At 41.8% G+C, this 19,552-nt stretch overlaps 1 protein-coding gene across 2 annotated transcripts in view; it reads left to right on the top strand.

Annotated features, from left to right (window-relative positions):
- Nucleotides 1–19,552, top strand: part of LOC126101631 (BRCA1-associated protein) — a 144,327-nt gene that overhangs the window by 70,059 nt on the left and 54,716 nt on the right. For both annotated transcript variants that reach the window (XM_049912317.1, XM_049912316.1), the window contains exon 5: nucleotides 8,038–8,309. In XM_049912317.1, coding sequence (XP_049768274.1) covers nucleotides 8,038–8,309 — 272 coding nt within the window. The remainder of the gene's footprint in view (nucleotides 1–8,037; nucleotides 8,310–19,552) is intronic.

Genomic DNA, 19,552 nt, shown 5'->3' with positions numbered 1-19,552 from the left:
CCCATGTGACAGGCAACGAGAAATTGTTTCACTCCTAATTGTGTAAAATATTTCGGAGGTAAAATAGGCCCCCATTCGAATCTCTGGGTGGGACTACCCAGGATGATGTCTTTCAGGAGAAACAAAACTGGAATTCTACAGATCAGAGTGTGAAATGTCAGATCCCTTAATTGAGCAGATAGGTTGGAAAAATGGAAATGAAGTCCCATGCTTCTTGACAGAGAGTAGGGGAACGATGCGTGAGACACGCACCGCCGTACTAGGCAAGGTCCTAGTGGAGGTGGTTTGCCATTGCCATCATCCGACTATAATGGGGATGAATGATGATGAAGATGACACAACAACACCCAGTCATCTTGGGGCAGGTGAAAATCCCAGACCCCACTGGGAATCGAACCAGGGACCCCATGCTCGGGAAGCAAGAATGCTACCGCGAGACCACGAGCTAAAAAAGGGAAATGGATAGGTTAAAGTTAGATATAGTGGGAATTTGTGAAGTTTGGTGGCAGGAGGAACAAGATCTCTGGTCAGGTGATTACAGGGTTGTAAATGCAAAATCAAATAATGGTAATGCATGAGTGGGTTTACTAATGAATAAAAAAAGTAGGAATGCTGATAAGCTACTACAAACAGCGTAGTGAACGCATTATTGTATCAAAGATAGACATGAAGCCCACGCCTACCACAGTAGTTCAAGTTTACATGCCAACTAGCTCCACTGATAATGAAGAGATTGAGAAAATGTATGATGTGATAAAAGAAATTATTTAGCAGTTATGAGGGACTGGAATGAGATTGCAGGAAAAGAAAGAGAAATAAAAGTAGTAGGTGAATATGGACTGGGGGTAAGGAATGAAAGGGGAAGCCGCCTGTTAAAGTTTTGCACAGAGCATAACTTAACCATAGCTAACACTTGGGTTAAGGATCATGAGAGAAGGATGTATACATGAAAGAGGCCTGGAGACACTGGAAGGTTTCAGATACATTATATAATGGCAAGACAGAGATTTAGGAACCAGGTTTTAAATTTAAGACATTTCCAGGGGCAGATGTGGACTCTGACCACAATTTATTGGTTCTGAACCGTAGATTAAGACTGAAGAAACTGCAAAACAATAGGAATTTAAAGAGATGGGACCTGGATAAACTGAAAGAACCAGATATTGTAGAGAGTTTCAGAGAGAGTATTAGGGAACAATTGACAAGCTCAGACATCAAAGAGAATATAATAATTCCAATCTCAAAGAAAGTAGGTGTTGACAGGTGTGAAAATTACCAGACTATCAGTTTAATAAGTCACAGTTGCAAAATACTAATACGAATTATTTACATACGAATAACTGGTAGAAGCCGACATCGGGGAACATCAGTTTGGATTCTATAGAAATGTGGGAACACATGATGCAATACTGACCATACGACTTATCTTGGAAGATAGGTTAAGGAAAGGCAAACCTAAATTTCTAGCATTTGTAGATGTAGAGAAAGCTTTCCGAAGGCGGCAGGGGTAAAATACAGTGAGCGATAGGCTATTTACAATTTGTACAGTAACCAGATGGCAGTTACAAGAGTCAAGGGTCATGAAAGGGAAGCAGTAGTTAAGAAGGGAGTCAGACAGGGTTGCAGCCTATCCCCGATGTTATTCAGTCTTTATATTGAACAAGCAATAAAAGAAACAAAGAAAAATGTGGAGTAGGAATTAAAATCCGTGGAGAACAAATAAAAACTTTAGATGTTTGCCAATGACAATGTAATTCTGTCAGAAACAACATAGGACCTGGAAAGCAGCTGAACAGTATGGACAATGTCTTGAAAGGATGGTATAAGATGGACACCAACAAAAGCAAAACGAGGATAATGGAATGTAGTCGAATTAAACCAGGTGAGGGTATTTGATTAGAAAATTTGAGACACTTAAAGTAGTAAATGAGTTTTGCTATTTGGGGAGCAAAATAACTGATGATGGTCGAAATAGAGAGGATATAAAATGTAGACTGGCTGTTGTTGTTGTTGTTGTTGTTGTTGTTGTCGTTGTCTTCAGTCCTGAGACTGGTTTGATGCAGCTCTCCATGCTACTCTATCCTGTGCAAGCTTCATCATCTCCCAGTACTTACTGCAACCTACATCCTTCTGAATCTGCTTAGTGTATTCATCTCTTGGTCTCCCTCTACAATTTTTACCCTCCACACTGCCCTACAATGCTAAATTTGTGATCCCTTGATGCCTCAGAACATGTCCTACCAAGCGGTCCCTTCTTCTTGTCAAGTTGTGCCACAAACTCCTCTTCTCCCCAATTCTATTCAATACCTCCTCATTAGTTACATGATCTACCCATCTAATCCTCAGCATTCTTCTGTAGCACCACATTTCTAAAGCTTCTATTCTCTTCTTGTATAAACTATTTATCAACCATGTTTCACTTCCATACATGGGTACGCTCCATACAAATACTTTCAGAAACGACTTCCTGACACTTAAATCTATACTCGATGTTAACAATTTTCTCTTCTTCAGAAATGCTTTCCTTGCCATTGCCAGTCTACATTTTATATCCTCTCTACTTTGGATCATGTTATTTTGCTTCCCAAATAGCAAAACTCCTTTACTACTTTAAGTGTCTCATTTCCTAATGTAATTCCCTCAGCATCACCCGACTTAATTCGACTACATTCCATTATCCTCGTTTTGCTTTTGTTGATGTTCATCTTATATCCTCCTTTCAAGACACTGTCCATTCCGTTCAACTGCTCTTCCAAGTCCTTTGCTGTCTCTGACAGAATTACAATGTCATCGGCGAACCTCAAAGTTTTTATTTCTTCTCCATGGATTTTAATACCTACTCTGAATTTTTCTTTTGTTTCCTTTACTGCTTGCTCAATATACAGATTGAATAACATCGGGGACAGGCTACAACCCTGTCTCACTCCCTTCCCAACCGCTCCTTCCCTTTCATGCCCCTCGACTCTTATAACTGCAATCTGGTTTCTGTACAAATTGTAAATAGCCTTTTGCTCCCTGTATTTTACCCCTGCCACCTTTAGAATTTGAAAGAGAGTATTCCAGTCAACATTGTCAAAAACTTTCTCTAAGTCTACAAATGCTAGAAATGTAGGTTTGCCTTTCCTTAATCTATTTTCTAAGATAAGTCGTAGGGTCAGTATTGGCTCACATGTTCCAATATTTCTACGGAATCCAAACTGATCTTCCCCAAGGTCGGCTTCTACTAGTTTTTCCATTCGTCTGTAAAGAATTCGCGTTAGTATTTTGCATCCATGACTTATTAAACTGATAGTTCGGTAATTTTCCACATCTGTCAACACCTGCTTTCTTTGGGATTGGAATTATTATATTCTTCTTGAAGTCTGAGGGTATTTCGCCTGTCTCATACATCTTGCTCACCAGATGGTAGAGTTTTGTCAGGACTGGCTCTCCCAAGGCCGTCAGTAGTTCCAATGGAATGTAGTCTACTCCCGGGGCCTTGTTTCAGCTTAGGTCTTTCAGTGCTCTGTCAAACTCTTCACGCAGTATCGTATCTCCCATTTCATCGTCATCTACATCCTCTTCCATTTCCATAATATTGTCCTCAAGTACATCTCCCTTGTATAGACCCTCTACATACTCCTTCCACCTTTCTGCTTTCCCTTCTTTGCTTAGAACTGGGTTTCCATCTGAGCTCTTGATATTCATACAAGTGATTCTCTTTTCTCCAAAGGTGTCTTTAATTTTCCTGTAGGCAGTATCTATCTTACCCCTAGTGAGATAAGCCTCTACATCCTTACATTTGTCCTCTAGCCATCCCTGCTTAGCCATTTTGCACTTCCTGTCGATCTTATTTTTGAGACGTTTGTGTTCCCTTTTGCCTGCTTCATTTACTGCATTTTTATATTTTCTCCTTTCATCAATTAAATTCAATATTTCTTCTGTTACCCAAGGATTTCTACTAGCCCTTGTCTTTTTACCTACTTGATCCTCTGCTGCCTTCACTACTTCATCCCTCAGAGTTACCCATTCTTCTTCTACTGTATTTCTTTCCCCCATTCCTGTCAATTGTTCCCTTATGCTCTCCGTGAAACTCTGTAGAACCTCTGGTTTAGTCAGTTTATCCAGGCCCCATCTCCTTAAATTACCACCTTTTTGCAGTTTCTTCAGTTTTAATCTACAGTTCATAACCAATAGATTGTGGTCAGAGTCCACATCTGCCCCTGGAAATGTCTTACAATTTAAAACCTGGTTCCTAAATCTCTGTCTTACCATTATATAATTTATCTGATACCTTCTAGTATCTCCAGGATTCTTCCATGTATACAACCTTCCTTTATGATTCTTAAACTAAGTGTTAGCTACGATTAAGTTATGCTCTGTGCAAAATTCTACCAGACGGCTTCCTCTTTCATTTCTCTCTCCCAATCCATATTCACCCACTATGTTTCCTTCTCTCCCTTTTCCTACTCTTGAATTCCAGTCACCCACGACTATTAAATTTTCATCTCCCTTCACTACCTGAATAATTTCTTTTATCTCATCATACATTTCATCAATTTCTTCATCATCTGCAGAGCTAGTTGGCATATAAACTTGTACTACTGTAGTAGGCATGAGCTTCGTGTCTATCTTGGCCACAATAATGCGTTCACTATGCTGTTGGTAGTAGCTTACCCGCACTCCTATTTTTTTATTCATTATTAAACCTACTCCTGCATTACCCCTATTTGATTTTGTATTTATAACCCTGTATTCACCTGACCAAAAGTCTTGTTCCTCCTGCCACCGAACTTCACTAATTCCCACTATATCTAACTTCAACCTATCCATTTTCCTTTTTAAATTTTCTAACCTACCTGTCTGATTAACAGATCTGACATTCCACGCTCCGATCCGTAGAACGCCAGTTTTCTTTCTCCTGATAACGACGTCCTCGTAAGTAGTCCCCGCCCGGAGAACCGAATGGGGGACTATTTTACCTCCGGAATATTTTACCCAAAGGACGCCATCATCATTTAACCATACAGTAAAGCTGCATGCCCTCGGGCAAAATTACGGCTGTAGTTTCCCCTTGCTTTCAGCCGTTCGCAGTACCAGCACAGCAAGGCCTTTTTGGTTAGTGTTGCAAGGCCAGATCAGTCAGTCATCCACACTGTTGCCCCTGCAACTACTGAGAAGGCTGCTGCCCCTCTTCAGGAACCACACGTTTGTCTGGCCTCTCAACAGATACCCCTCCGTTGTGGTTGCATCTACGGTGCGGCCATCTGTATTGCTGAGGCACGCAAGCCTCCCCACCAACGGCAAGGTCCATGGTTCATTGGGGGGGGGGGGGGTAGACTGGCTATGGCAAGGAAAGTATTTCTGAAGAAAAGAAATTTATTAACAACAACTATAGAGTTAAGTGTCACAAAGTTTTTTCTGAAAGTATTTGTAAAGTGTGTAGCCATGTATGGAAGTGAAACATAGATGATAAACAGTTAAGAGAATAGAAGCATTTGAAATGTGGTGCTACAGAAGAATGCTGAAGATTAGTGGGTAGATGAGGAGGTCATCTTCATCATCCTCTTTTGATGTTAAGCCTATTACTTCAAAATCATTCTTAACCGAATCCAGGTACCTTCTCCTCCTGCCCTCTACTGCTGAACCCATGAGTCTCTTGGGTAACCTTGCTTCTCCCATGCGTGTAACATGACCCCACTATCTAAGCCTGTTCGCCCTGACTGCTACATCTATAGAGTTCATTCCCAGTTTTTCTTTGATTTCCTCATTGTGGACACCCTCCTGTCATTGTTCCCATCTACTAGTACCTGCAATCATCCTAGCTACTTTCATATCCATAACCTCAACCTTATTGATAAGGTAACCTGAATCTACCCAGCTTTTGCTCCCATACAACAAAGTTGGTCGACAGATTGAACGGTGCACAGATAACTTAGCCTTGGTACTGACTTCCTTCTTGCAGAAGAGAGTAGATCATAGCTGAGCGTTCACTGCATTAGCTTTGCTGCACCTCGCTTCCAGTTCTTTCACTATGTTGCCATCCTGTGAGAATATGCATCCTAAGTGCTTGAAACCGTCCACCTGTTCTAACTTGGTTCCTCCTATTTGGCACTCAATCCGTTTAAGTCTCTTTCTCACTGTCATTACTTTCGTTTTGGAGATGCTAATCTTCATACCATAGTCCTTACATTTCTGATCTAGCTCTGAAATATTACTTTGCAAACTTTCAATCGAATCTGCCATCACAACTAAGTCATCCGCATATGCGAGACTGCTTATTTTGTGTTCACATATCTTAATCTCACCCAGCCAGTCTATTGTTTTCAACATATGATCCATAAATAATATGAACAACAGTGGAGACAGGTTGCAGCCTTGTCTTACCCCTGAAACTACTCTGAACCATGAACTCAATTTACCGTCAACTCTAACTGCTGCCTGACTATCCACGTAAAGACCTTTAATTGCTTGCAAAAGTTTGCCTCCTATTCCATAATGTCGTAGAACAGACAATAACTTCCTCCTAGGAACCCAGTCATACGCCTTTTCTAGATCTATAAAGCATAGATACAGTGTTCCACTCATAACACTTCTCCATTATTTGCCGTAAGCTAAAGATCTGGTCCTGACAACCTCTAAGAGGCCTAAACCTACACTGATTTTCGTCCAATTTGTCCTCAACTAATACTCGCACTTTCCTTTCAACAATACCTGAGAAGATTTTACCCACAACGCTGATTAAAGAGATACCTCTGTAGTTGTTACAATCTTTTCTGTTTCCATGTTTAAAGATTGGTGTAATTACTGCTTTCATCCAGTCTGGTGGAACCTGTCCCGACTCCCACGCCATTTCAATTATCCTGTGTAGCCATTTAAGACCTGACATTCCACTGTATTTGATGAGTTTCGACTTAATTTCATCCACGCCAGCCGCTTTATTGCACTGCAAACTATTGACCATTTCCTCCACTTCCTCAAATGTGATCCTATTTCCATCATCATTCCTATCCCATTGTACATCGAAATCTGAAACATTACTGATCGCATTTTCACCTACATCGAGCAACTTTTCAAAATATTCCCTCCATCTGCCCAAGGCATCCTCAGGATTCACCAGCAGTTTTCCTGACCTGTCCAAAATACTTGTCATTTCCTTCTTACCTCCCTTTCGAAGACTGCTAATTACACTCCAGAATGGTTTTCCAGCAGCTTGAGCCAAAGTCTTACTGAATAGAGTTGGGGAGAAGATGAATTTGTGGCGTAACTTGACTAGAAGAAGGGATCGGTTGACAGGATATGTTTTGAGCCATCAAGGGATCACCAATTTAGTACTGGAGGGAACTGTGGAGGGTAAAAATTGTAGAGGGAGACCAAGAGATGAATACGCTAAGCAGATTGAAAAGGAATTAGGTTGCAGTAGTTATTCGGAGAATTGCTCAGGATAGAGTAGCATGGAAAGCTGCATCAAACCAGTCTCTGGACTGAAGACCAGAAAAACAACAGATGTTCCACATACCTAGAACAATACATAACATTGCTATTAAATATTCTGATAATAGTTTGTATGGAGATATCAGTACTTTTCTACATTTGGGTAAATTTGGGTAATTTTGTTTTGCAGCAATGTGTATACTGTAAAATCCATTTCTGGATTGATTTCAGGCCATATTCTATCCACATAAAGTTCTTCTGACTCTTCTTTTCTTTGCAAATCATGCATGAAAGATTAATTTAAGTTATGGACTTGTCGTTTGGCCAAGTACTAGTTCATCGCTAGGCAAAGTGTAACAAATTATAAGGAACAATGTTTCTTCTTTCCTGATTAATCCACTCTGATCTGCCCACATAATCTACCCTCTCCTTTTCCTCTTCTTCAGTGCCCATTTCTTGTGGTTCAAGAGTATTTTTCTGTTGCTTAGGATAAAAGTGATTGCCAACATGTAAAGAAAGATCTTGAAATTATAGCATATGTAAATAAAATTAACTATATGATCACAGTCTCTTATCTGCTATGTTTCTTCTTATTTTTCTGTTCCATAATTTGGTGGGAGGTAGCAAGCAGCTGCCGAGTTCTACACGTCATTCAACGGTGTGCCCTTTAATTCTCTGGAACCTGATTGCTGTTGCCATCTGGTGTTTGTGTCTCACGTTGAGCTCGTATGTGAAGGGGGAAGTGAAGGTGAACTGGCTCCACCTCCTTCACATACTGAACTGCCCACATGCCCCGTTTGTCTCGAGCGAATGGATGAGAGTGTCGATGGTATATTGACAATTCTGTGCAACCATTCCTTCCATGGTAGTTGTCTGGCTAAATGGGGAGACACAAGGTAAATAATTTTATGTAGACAGTTTCATGAAAACAATTTGAAAAACTGTTTCCCTATTACTTTTTATATACAACACATATTTTTTAACTAAACTTTTATTGTTTGTGCTTAATGAGTGTAAGTTCTGGCTGTTTGTGTTTTATTATATTTGAATATATTAAGCTATTCTAGAAATTAATGTAGAAATACACCGCTATCAGATTGCAGACACTTCACTCTGTATAACTTCTGCAACCTACATTCATATGAACCTGCTTACTGTATTCAAGCCAAAGTCTTCCTTACAATTTTTATCCCCTCCACTCCCTGTCCCCAGTGCCCTATATTACAGAATTAAATGTTCCTTCTTGAATCAATGCAACATCACTGTGTTAGCTACCCTGCCTACCAATCTAGTCAGCAGCACGCTTCTGTAACTCCATATTTTAAAAGCTTGTGTACTAGTTTTGTCTGTACTGTTCATCAGCCACATTTTACTTCTATATAAGGCTATATTCCAAACAAATAATTTGAGAATAGACTTCCTAAAAATTAAGTTTGTATTCAGTGTTGTATTATTTCTGAAAAGTAAAGTTGCTACTCATCATGTAGTGGAGATGATGACTCGCAGACAGGCACAACAAAAAGACTGTCACAAATAAAGCTTCCAGTCAGCAATGCCTCCGTCAAAAATAGACAGCGCACACACACACACACACACACACACACACACACACACACACACACACACACGACTGCAGAGTCTGGCAACTGAAGCCAGTGTGTCTTCAGTTGCCAGAGACTGCAGTCGTGTGTGCATGAGTTGTTTTTTCGAATGCGCGCGCGTGTGTGTGTGTGTGTGTGTGTGTGTGTGTGTGTGTGTGTGTGCATGGTCTGTTTTTGACGGCAGCCTTGCTGGCCGAAAGATTTATTTGTGACAGTCTTTTTGTTGTACCCCTCTGCAACTCAGCATCTCCTCTACTTAGTGAGTAGCAGCTTTCCTTTTCATATATTGTTATATTCCATCTTTGATTTTCCATTGTTTGTTATATTATTTCTCTTTTTCAGCAAACCTTTTCTTATTATTGGCTGTCAGCATTTTATATCATCTTCAATTTTGACATTAAATATTTAGGGAGTAAAGAAGACCACTCACCAAAAAGCTGAATCATTGCGTTATCGTCAGGCACACAAAAAAAAGAAAGAAAACTGCAAGCTTTCAGAGTAATCCTTTCTTGAGCTAAAGTACAAATACACACACACACACACACACACACACACACACACACACACACACGTACGTACATGCCTCTACCCCTCCATGGCACCAGCTGGATATGCCCAGTGTGAGTGCTGTAATTTTGCAGGTGGACTGGTGGGGTCGGGGGTTGTCTCAGGTGGAGTACCAACTTAAAAAACTGTGCATTGTTTGCAGCAGAGTTGGTGTGTGACTTGGCTAGTTTCACAGATGGCCCAGCGTCTGATGGGGTAGGATAAGCCTGTGAAGGGGCTGGAGTAGGAAGTGCTGGGTGGGTGGACTGGGCAAGAGTCCATGTGGCAAGAGTTGGGAGAGGGAGTGACATTGATGACGCACTAAGATATTAAGTAGTTTGAGTGGGCAATGGAACATCAGATTAGGACAGATGGGAAGGATGTTCCTCATACTAGGACATGGTGATCATACTAGGACATGGTGATAGATAATCAAAACCCTGATGAAGGATATGGTTAGGTTTAGTTGTTCCAGTGCTGGGTGATGTTGGATGACAAGAAGGGTACTCCATTGTACATGATTCTTGGGAGTGGTTGGGGGCTTGCATGTGTGTGGTGTGTGTAGATATGGCATGGGAAATCTGTTTGCAGACTGGGTTTAGGGATTGTGCCTGTCTGTGAAGGCCTTTGTGAATCCTTCATCATACTGGGCAAGGAAGCTCTCGTCACTTTCACAAAGGCTTTCACAGACAGAAACAACCCCTGAATGCAATCCACAAACAGATTTCCTGTGCCATATTCTCACACACCCCCAGTCTTCCCATCATCCCTACGTATCAGCTACAAAGAAGTCTTCCCCTTGTCACCCATTATCAGCCTGGACTGGAACAACTTTGTCAGGGCTTTGGTTATCTATCATCATGCCCTGAAATGAGGAGCATCCTACCCCAGATCCTTTCCACCCCTCCTAATGTGGTGTTCCATCACCCACCCAAACTACACAACATCCTAGTTCATCACCAATGCCACTCCCATTCCCATCCCCATGCCACAGGGATCAAATCCATGTGCAAGACCTGCCCAATCCCTCTGCCCAGCAGTTCCTACTCCAATCCTATCACAGGCTCACCATACCCTATCAGAAGATGGGCCACCTGTGAAAGCAGCCACATCATATACCAACCCTCCTGCAAACATTGTGCCCAGCTTTTTATGTTGGTATGACTATCAACTAGCTATCCAACAGGATCAATGGCCACCACCAAATTGTTGTCGAGAACAAAGTTGACCACCTGCTGGCAATACATGCAGCTGAGCATAACATGCTAAATTTCAGTGGCTGCTTCACAATCCAGGCCACCTGGATCCTTCCTCCACAACTGGCTTCTCTGTACTATGCACATGGGAGTTATCCTTGCAACACTCCTTCGCTCCTATAACCATCCTGCCCTCAGTCTCTGGTATCCCACTGTCCCCACATCCTCCATCCAACAGTTTCCCCTTCCTCCATCCTATTACCCCCTCCCACATCACCTTCAGTGTGCGCCACTCTCCTCTGTCTCTGACGCGTGTGCATCACTTGCCTAGCTCATGCACCTGCCACACCTCCCTCCTGTATTCCTAGCTGGTTAACCGGCTGCCTTCCCAGGGCCATTAGCCACACACCCCCAACACCTCTTCCTGCCTCCAGCCCCTCTCTCTCTCTCTCTCTCTCTCTCTCTCTCTCTCTCTCTCTCTCTCTCTTTCTCTCCCTCTCCCCCTCCCCCCTGTCACCTCTTGTGATGAAGCAGGCTGGGATAATGTTAATTCCCCTCTTGTTTTGCCAGCTGCCTCCTTAAATTTGGTTTTTCACTCTTAACTAATTACTATTAATATACATGAATATAATCTGTATTTTCATAAAAGAGAAAGGTTGGCCCTCAGTTTTAAAGAGTATAAGACCAGACCTGATTTTGTGCTTAGTTTTATGTATATAATTGATTTTATAATTTATTTTGACTATTACTAGTTAGTATCTTTTATTACAGGGCAAAATCAGTAATTGTTTTGTAACTTAAATTCTATTGTTGACGCATAAACAAATATAAGTTCTATACTAATTATAAACATTTAGAAGACAAAATACTAGTAATCTTAAAGTATCTATTTGGCTCTATTTGAAAACATGTTAGAAAAACCAGCCCTTCATTAATTACAAAGTGATTAACAGTTTTGTCAAAATAATTGTTTACATAACTATATTTGTTAATTTCATGATTTAAACAAATAATTTGGCCTAAACCTTGTAGGAAAAGAAACTTTTAAAATACAGAATTTTTCGTTGTATTCAGTTAATTTAATGAGTTAAGTTTTAATTGTAATTTCTACAAATTAATCTTCAAACAATGTTAAATTCAGTACCTATTGTTGTGAGGATATATAATGGCCCAATTTTTGGTCACAAGACAGTCAGTCCACAGCCAAGTTTCAAATGAGGACCCTGTTTTGGTTAGAACAGCAACAATGCTTCAACTATTAACTTTGAAATAAGTGTTAAACAAATAGGCCGTGTGTAAAACCAATGACAGTGTCTGCTCCATATGTACCTTTCTGTTCTTCAAGAACTGTAAACTTTGTGGTTATGCTTGTACTGCTTGTAGATGTTCAACAGTAAACTATAGTAGCAGTATGTGGAGGTACACTTGCAAACTATTAATGAGGCTTATGGAAAGTTTAAACAGTAGTGCACTGGCCATATTAAATGTGTATATGGGGTTGGTTGTGAAAAGGGAAAGTAAAAGACAGTGAAATGCAGCTGAGCAGTTGTCAGCTACATGATTTACCCTAGTCAGTGTCCAAATTACAAACCCCATTTTTCAGCCAGTGTAGCAACGCAGTACGTGAACACTGAGGTCAACAGGTGAAGAAATAAAAGCAGGTGGAACCGCTACACTCCCCCCCCCCCCTCCTCCCCCCCCCCTCACCTAATACAACCCCAACCTAATCTACCTGCTGAAATGCAGCACTAGCATTGTGTGCCCAGATGGTGCCATGTAGGGGCATAGGCGTGCATGTGTGCGTGCATGCGCGCACTTGCCCGTGCCCTATCTCTAGAAACAGTTATTCCAAAAGCTAGAAAGATTCCTTTTTTTGTTGTGTGTGCCTGTTGATGACTCAATTCTTCTGCTTATCAGTGAGTGGTCTCCTGTGCTCCCTAAGTACTTGCATTCTACTAGATCTTTCCTACAAAATTACTTTTGACATATTCTTCTATCAAATGTAAGCCTCGTCTGCAGGGGATACAGCAACCATTGTAAATAATATGCAGAGCACATCCACCAGTCACATATTATTTTGTATAGTTTTGCTCCTCCTGCTGAGAATCCTCAGATATTCATTGCCCTAGTGGCCACATGTTACAAGTTAAAAGCACCACTTGATGCAATTGTTAATACAAAATTGTTCATGTCTAGTGAGAGAAACCAGTGAAAGTTAATCAAATAATGTGCAAACTCTGGCTGTATTCTATACATTAGTTGTTTTTAATTTGTTCTCCAAACAGAAAACTTCATTTATTGCATTTAGCATCTCATTTTCTAACCTGATCCCCCAGCATCACATGATTTAACTGTGAGTAAGCATCATTGCACTTGTTTTATTTTCATTTGTGTACATCTTATAATCTATTTTCACAATTGTCGTAACCCTATAGTGTACGTGTGCCTAATCAAAAAGCATGCCGTATAAGTGCCTCCACAGCTGGCTTAGAGAAGTCACATCACAACCTGGACAGAACATGCAGCAAGTGCTGTGCCATGTGCACAACAGCCCAATATAAGCCTGGCATTCAGCAACCTCAACTTCACTTATGTTTACTTGCTTATTTTATGCTCACCTATGAGACCATATATTGGTGTGTTCTATAGCTATGAAACTTTGTTCTATACTTCATTCAGTGTTATTGTGGAAGTCTTCATGTGGAAGCAGAATAAAAATTGGTTGGTGTTAATTCTGATATTGTATCTGTACAGTGTTACAACATATGTGGCAACAAGTTCAGTATTCTACTCCACGTGTTTCATTTATTTCATGTAGTATACAGCCAACATGCCTGTGGAAGAAGTTCTTCAGTCTCGTATTGGACAACAGCAAGCTCTCACCAACCAGCTGCAGGCTCTCTCCATGGCACTAAACAATTTCACAGCCTCATTGATGTCCAGGTTCCACTGCCGTTAATGCAACCCCCACCATTTCCTCTGTATTATGATTCTGCGGAAGATTGGAAGGAATATGATAATAATGTCTTTGGCAGTATTTTCAAGCTTTTGGAGTCACCAAACCCAGTTTGTGTAAGGCTTTGTTTTTGTCGTGGATTTCTACTTCTGTTTATCACCTCTTGTGTCAGCTAGCTCCTCTTCAGGAACCTGCCAGTTTCTTTTGGGGGAAATGTATTTATTACTGGCTCTGTAATTGTCATTGCAAACATAATTTTATTGCTCCTCACATTGAGTTATACCATTTTCAGAAGTGGGCGCAACAGTTGTACAGACCTTGGGCATCATTGCCAGTTTGTTACTGAGGGCCATTGGACGTCATATGCCGGCTCGATGGTTCGTGATGTTATAATACGCCTGATGGGGAAGTTTGTGAGCATGCTTTACAATGTGAAAATAACTCTCTCATAGATATTCTGAACATTGCTCAGTCTTCTGAAGTATCTACGGCAGCAGGAAATCAGATAGAAGTGTGGTGTGAAGTAGCCGCCACTGCTTCCTCCCCTCCTCGGCCGCTGTCAGTTACTTCATGAGGAAATGGGGGGGGAGGGGGGGGGTTAGACAGTAGCAGTAGTCGGCGTGTCACAACAGTGGCCAAGTGCTCCTCGTCTGTCATGGACTTACTATTTTGTTCAATGCGAGTGGGCCATGTGGCCAAAGCTTTGGGCGATGGCCAATGTGCAAGAGATAGGGGGCGTATTGCATCTGTGTGCAACTCTCAAACATGAAAATGTTTTTGAACAGTGTTTTGTTTCCCAAGTAATAGTAGTCCCAGACAAACTCTACATTGAAGTATATGTGATGGACAAGATGTTAAAAATGCAAGTGACATGGGTGCAGCAGTAACTTTGTTAAATTATCAAAGCTGTGTAGATCTTGGGTCACTGGCGTTGTCCCCTGTATCATGTCAGTTGGTGAGTGACAGTGGATGCCCATACTAGGTTGCAGTTTTTACTTCTGCAGTGTAAAAAGTACTAGTTTGGCATTTGATCTTTCTAGTAGTGGATGATGCCAACACTGTAAACTAATGCCTTCAAAATTTTTTGGGTTCTCTATTTCTGACAAAGTGCTTCTTGCATTGGATCAAGTTCCATACAACCAACTGGATGTTCTTTGCTCAGAATATTCCCCACTGTTTTCAGAAGTTTTAGAGTGTGGTCTGATTTCAAGGCTCACCTCACAGTGAAACCAATGGCGTGCCCCTGTTTCTTTCATGCCTACCGAGTCCCAGTAACTGCACAGGAAAAGTCAGATTGGAACCTTTGAGTGTTATTACGCCTCTCTCATCAAGCAAATGGTCTACTCCATTAATTATCAAAATATCTAATGGCAACCTTTGGCTTTGTGGTGATTTTAAAAAGTCTGTAAATTCACAATCTATTATCGATACCTATCACTTACCCTGTCCGGAAGAACACTCAGCATGGCTTTCCGGGAGCCAATATTTTTCCAAAATGGACTTGTCTGGAGCCTGCTTACAACTGCCTCTGGATGATTATTCCAAACATGTCCTCGTAGTGAATACTCCCTTTGGCGTATATGAATACCAGTGCCTGCCATTTGGCATGGCTAGTGCCCCTGCCATTTTCCAGTGATTTTTGGAGCAACTCACAGCCTCCATTCTGGGGTTCACTAACTACCTGGATGGTGTTGTGGTCTCAACAGATAAATGTTTGCAGAACCTTCATGCCTTGTTCACGGAGCTACAGGCTGCCGGTTTGAAATGTGTCTTCAGCAAATCACAATTTTTTCAACTGTCTGTCATCTATTTTGGTTTGAAACTCTCCAAGCTGGTGTCAAGAGCTTTACACCAGCATGTCGATGCCATTACAGCTTAGCCACGTCCTGCCAGTGTCAAAGAGTTGCAAGACTTTCTCAGAGAAATTGCATACTACCATAAATTTCATCCTGGTGCAGCCACACTGGCCCAGCTACTTCACACTCGTCACCCACCTGTGATCGTGCTTCTACTGTATTAAGGTCAAAATTATGCATGGTGCCTTGCTTGGTCTCCTTCCAACCAGGCCAGAATCTTGTTTTGACCACAGACGCCTCCCAGTATGGCCGTGGTGCCATTCTCATGCACAAACTGTGCACCAAAAAGCCCTGTGACTCTATATCCACAATCCTATGAACCCCCCCCCCCCCCCCCCTCCACGATTTGTACTGGCTGCTGCTGCCTGCTCGTGGCCTCCTTTGGTTCCAGCACATTCTTCACTCTGTGTGCTATCACTGCCGGGCAGAGTGGTCTGCAGTGGGCCACCTTTCTTTATCTCTGGAGCCTCTCAGATCGGAACCTGTCTGTACCCGTACCTTTTCATACCGTATTCTCCTGTGGCAGCATAACACCTGTCACCTACTGATGGAAGACATGGACATATCCACAGTGTGACTGTGCATAATCAAACAGCACTGTGACGTAGAGAGGTTGCCTTATAACCTAGCCAGACAGAGCAGGAAGTGCTGTGCTGTGTGCGCAACAGCCCAGTACAGGCCCGTCATGGCCTCACTTATATTTACTTGGTTATTGTATGCTTACCTATGAGACTGTGTTATGATGTGTTTTATGGTTATGAGACTTTTTACTGTTGTGTGCTTCATTCAGTGATATTGTGGATATCTTCATGTGAAAGCAGAATAAAAATGGGTTGGTGTTATTGCTGAGATTGTGTCTATACAACATTACAACAGTGACACTAGTCAGTGTGTTAAACATTTGTCTTTCAATTTTGCCAGTGTCTTTATATAGTACATTTAATATGTTAGCGAGTCAAAAAATGTGGTTTTATACTGATACTGGTAATTTTTAATTATTTATACGTCTCACTCCTTCCCACTTTCATTTTTATCCATATCATCAGAACAGTCACATGATCGGCCTAGTAACTCAGAAGACCGTAGGTTCAACACCTGTAAAAAAAATATATATATATATATATATATATATATAAAAAAACAAAGATGATGTGACTTACCAAATGAAAGTGCTGGCAGGTCGACATACACACAAAATTCAAGCTTTCGCAACAAACTGTTGCCTCATCAGGAAAGAGGGAAGGAGAGGGAAAGACGAAAGGATGTGGGTTTTAAGGGAGAGGGTAAGGAGTCATTCCAGTCCCGGGAGCGGAAAGACTTACCTTATGGTGAAAAAAGGACGGGTATACACTCGCACACACACACACATCCATCCACACATATACAGACACAAGCAGACATATATATATATATATATATATATATATACCTAAAAACAAAGATGATGTGACTTACCAAATGAAAGTGCTGGCAGGTCGACAGACACACAAACGAACACAAACATACACACAAAATTCAAGCTTTCGCAACAAACTGTTGCCTCATCAGGAAAGAGGGAAGGAGAGGGAAAGACGAAAGGATGTGGGTTTTAAGGGAAAGGTTAAGGAGTCATTCCAGTCCCGGGAGCGGAAAGACTTACCTTATGGGGAAAAAAGGACGGGTATACACTCGCACACACACACATATCCATCCACACATATACAGACACAAGCAGACATATTTGGTCTTTAAATATGTCTGCTTGTGTCTGTATATGTGTGGATGGATATGTGTGTGTGTGCGAGTGTATACCCGTCCTTTTTTCCCCATAAGGTAAGTCTTTCCGCTCCCGGGACTGGAATGACTCCTTAACCTTTCCCTTAAAACCCACATCCTTTCGTCTTTCCCTCTCCTTCCCTCTTTCCTGATGAGGCAACAGTTTGTTGCGAAAGCTTGAATTTTGTGTGTATGTTTGTGTTCGTTTGTGTGTCTGTCGACCTGCCAGCACTTTCATTTGGTAAGTCACATCATCTTTGTTTTTAGGTATATTTTTCCATCATGGAATGTTTCCTTCTATTATATATATATATATATATATATATATATATATATATATATATATATTTAAAAAGAAAGATGATGAGACTTACCCAACAAAAGCGCTGGCAGGTCGATAGACACACAAATAAACACAAACATACACACAAAACTCTAGCTTTCGCAACCATGCCACTTTCCTTGACGTTGACCTCCACCTGTCCAATGGCCAGCTTCACACGTCCGTCCACATCAAACCCACCAACAAGCAACAGTACCTCCATTATGACAGCTGCCACCCATTCCACATCAAACGGTCCCTTCCCTACAGCCTAGGTCTTCGTGGCAAACGAATCTGCTCCAGTCCGGAATCCTTGAACCATTACACCAACAACCTGAAAACAGCTTTTGCATCCCGTAACTACCCTCCCGACCTGGTACAGAAGCAAATAACCAGAGCCACTTCCTCATCTCCTCAAACCCGGAACCTTCCACAGAAGAACCCCAAAAGTGCCCCACTTGTGACAGGATACTTTCCGGGACTGGATCAGATTCTGAATGTGGCTCTCCAGCAGGGATACGACTTCCTCAAATCCTGCCCTGAAATGAGATCCATCCTTCATGAAATCCTCCCCACTCCACCAAGAGTGTCTTTCCGCCGTCCACCTAACCTTCGTAACCTCTTAGTTCATCCCTATGAAATCCCCAAACCACCTTCCCTACCCTCTGGCTCCTACCCCTGTAACCGCCCCCGGTGTAAAACCTGTCCCGTGCACCCTCCCACCACCACCTATTCCAGTCCTGTAACCCGGAAGGTGTACACGATCAAAGGCAGAGCCACGTGTGAAAGCACCCACGTGATTTACCAACTGACCTGCCTACACTGTGAAGCGTTCTATGTGGGAATGACCAGCAACAAACTGTCCATTCGCATGAATGGACACAGGCAGACAGTGTTTGTTGGTAATGAGGATCACCCTGTGGCTAAACATGCCTTGGTGCACGGCCAGCACATCTTGGCACAGTGTTACACCGTCCGGGTTATTTGGATACTTCCCACTAACACCAACCTGTCAGAACTCCGGAGATGGGAACTTGCCCTTCAGCATATCCTCTCTTCTCGCTATCCGCCAGGCCTCAATCTCCGCTAATTCCTAATTTCAATCTGCCGCCGCTCATACCTCACCTGTCTTTCAACATCATCTTTGCCTCTATACTTCCGTCCCGACTGACATCTCTGCTCAAACTCTTTGCCTTTACAAATGTCTGCTTGTGTCTTGTATGTATGGATGGATATGTGTGTGTGTGCGAGTGTATACCTGTCCTTTTTTCCCCCTAAGGTAAGTCTTTCCGCTCCCGGGATTGGAATGACTCCTTACCCTCTCCCTTAAAACCCATATCCTTTTGTCTTTCCTTCTCCTTCCCTCTTTCCTGACGAGGCAACCGTTGGTTGCGAAAGCTAGAGTTTTGTGTGTATGTTTGTGTTTATTTGTGTGTCTATCGACCTGCCAGCGCTTTTGTTGGGTAAGTCTCATCATCTTTCTTTTTAAATATATTTTTCCCACGTGGAATGTTTCCCTCTATTATATTCATATATATATATATACTATATATATATATATATATATTTAAAAACAAAGATGATGTGACTTACCAAATGAAAGTGCTGGCAGGTCGACAGACACACAAACAAACACAAACATACACACAAAATCCAAGCTTTCGCAACCAACGGTTGCCTCGTCAGGAAAGAGGGAAGGAGAAGGAAAGACAAAAGGATATGGGTTTTAAGGGCGAGGGTAAGGAGTCATTCCAATCCCGGGAGCGGAAAGACTTACCTTAGGGGGAAAAAAGGACAGGTTTACACTCGCACACACACACATATCCATCCACACAAAGACTTACCTTAGGGGGAAAAAAGGACAGGTTTACACTCGCACACACACACATATCCATCCACACATACAC

The sequence above is a fragment of the Schistocerca cancellata genome, chromosome 9, assembly GCF_023864275.1.
Source record: "Schistocerca cancellata isolate TAMUIC-IGC-003103 chromosome 9, iqSchCanc2.1, whole genome shotgun sequence".
Lineage (NCBI taxonomy): Eukaryota > Metazoa > Arthropoda > Insecta > Orthoptera > Acrididae > Schistocerca > Schistocerca cancellata.
The sequence above is the reverse complement of the archived record's forward strand: the minus strand, read 5'-3'. Positions and strand labels throughout refer to the sequence as shown.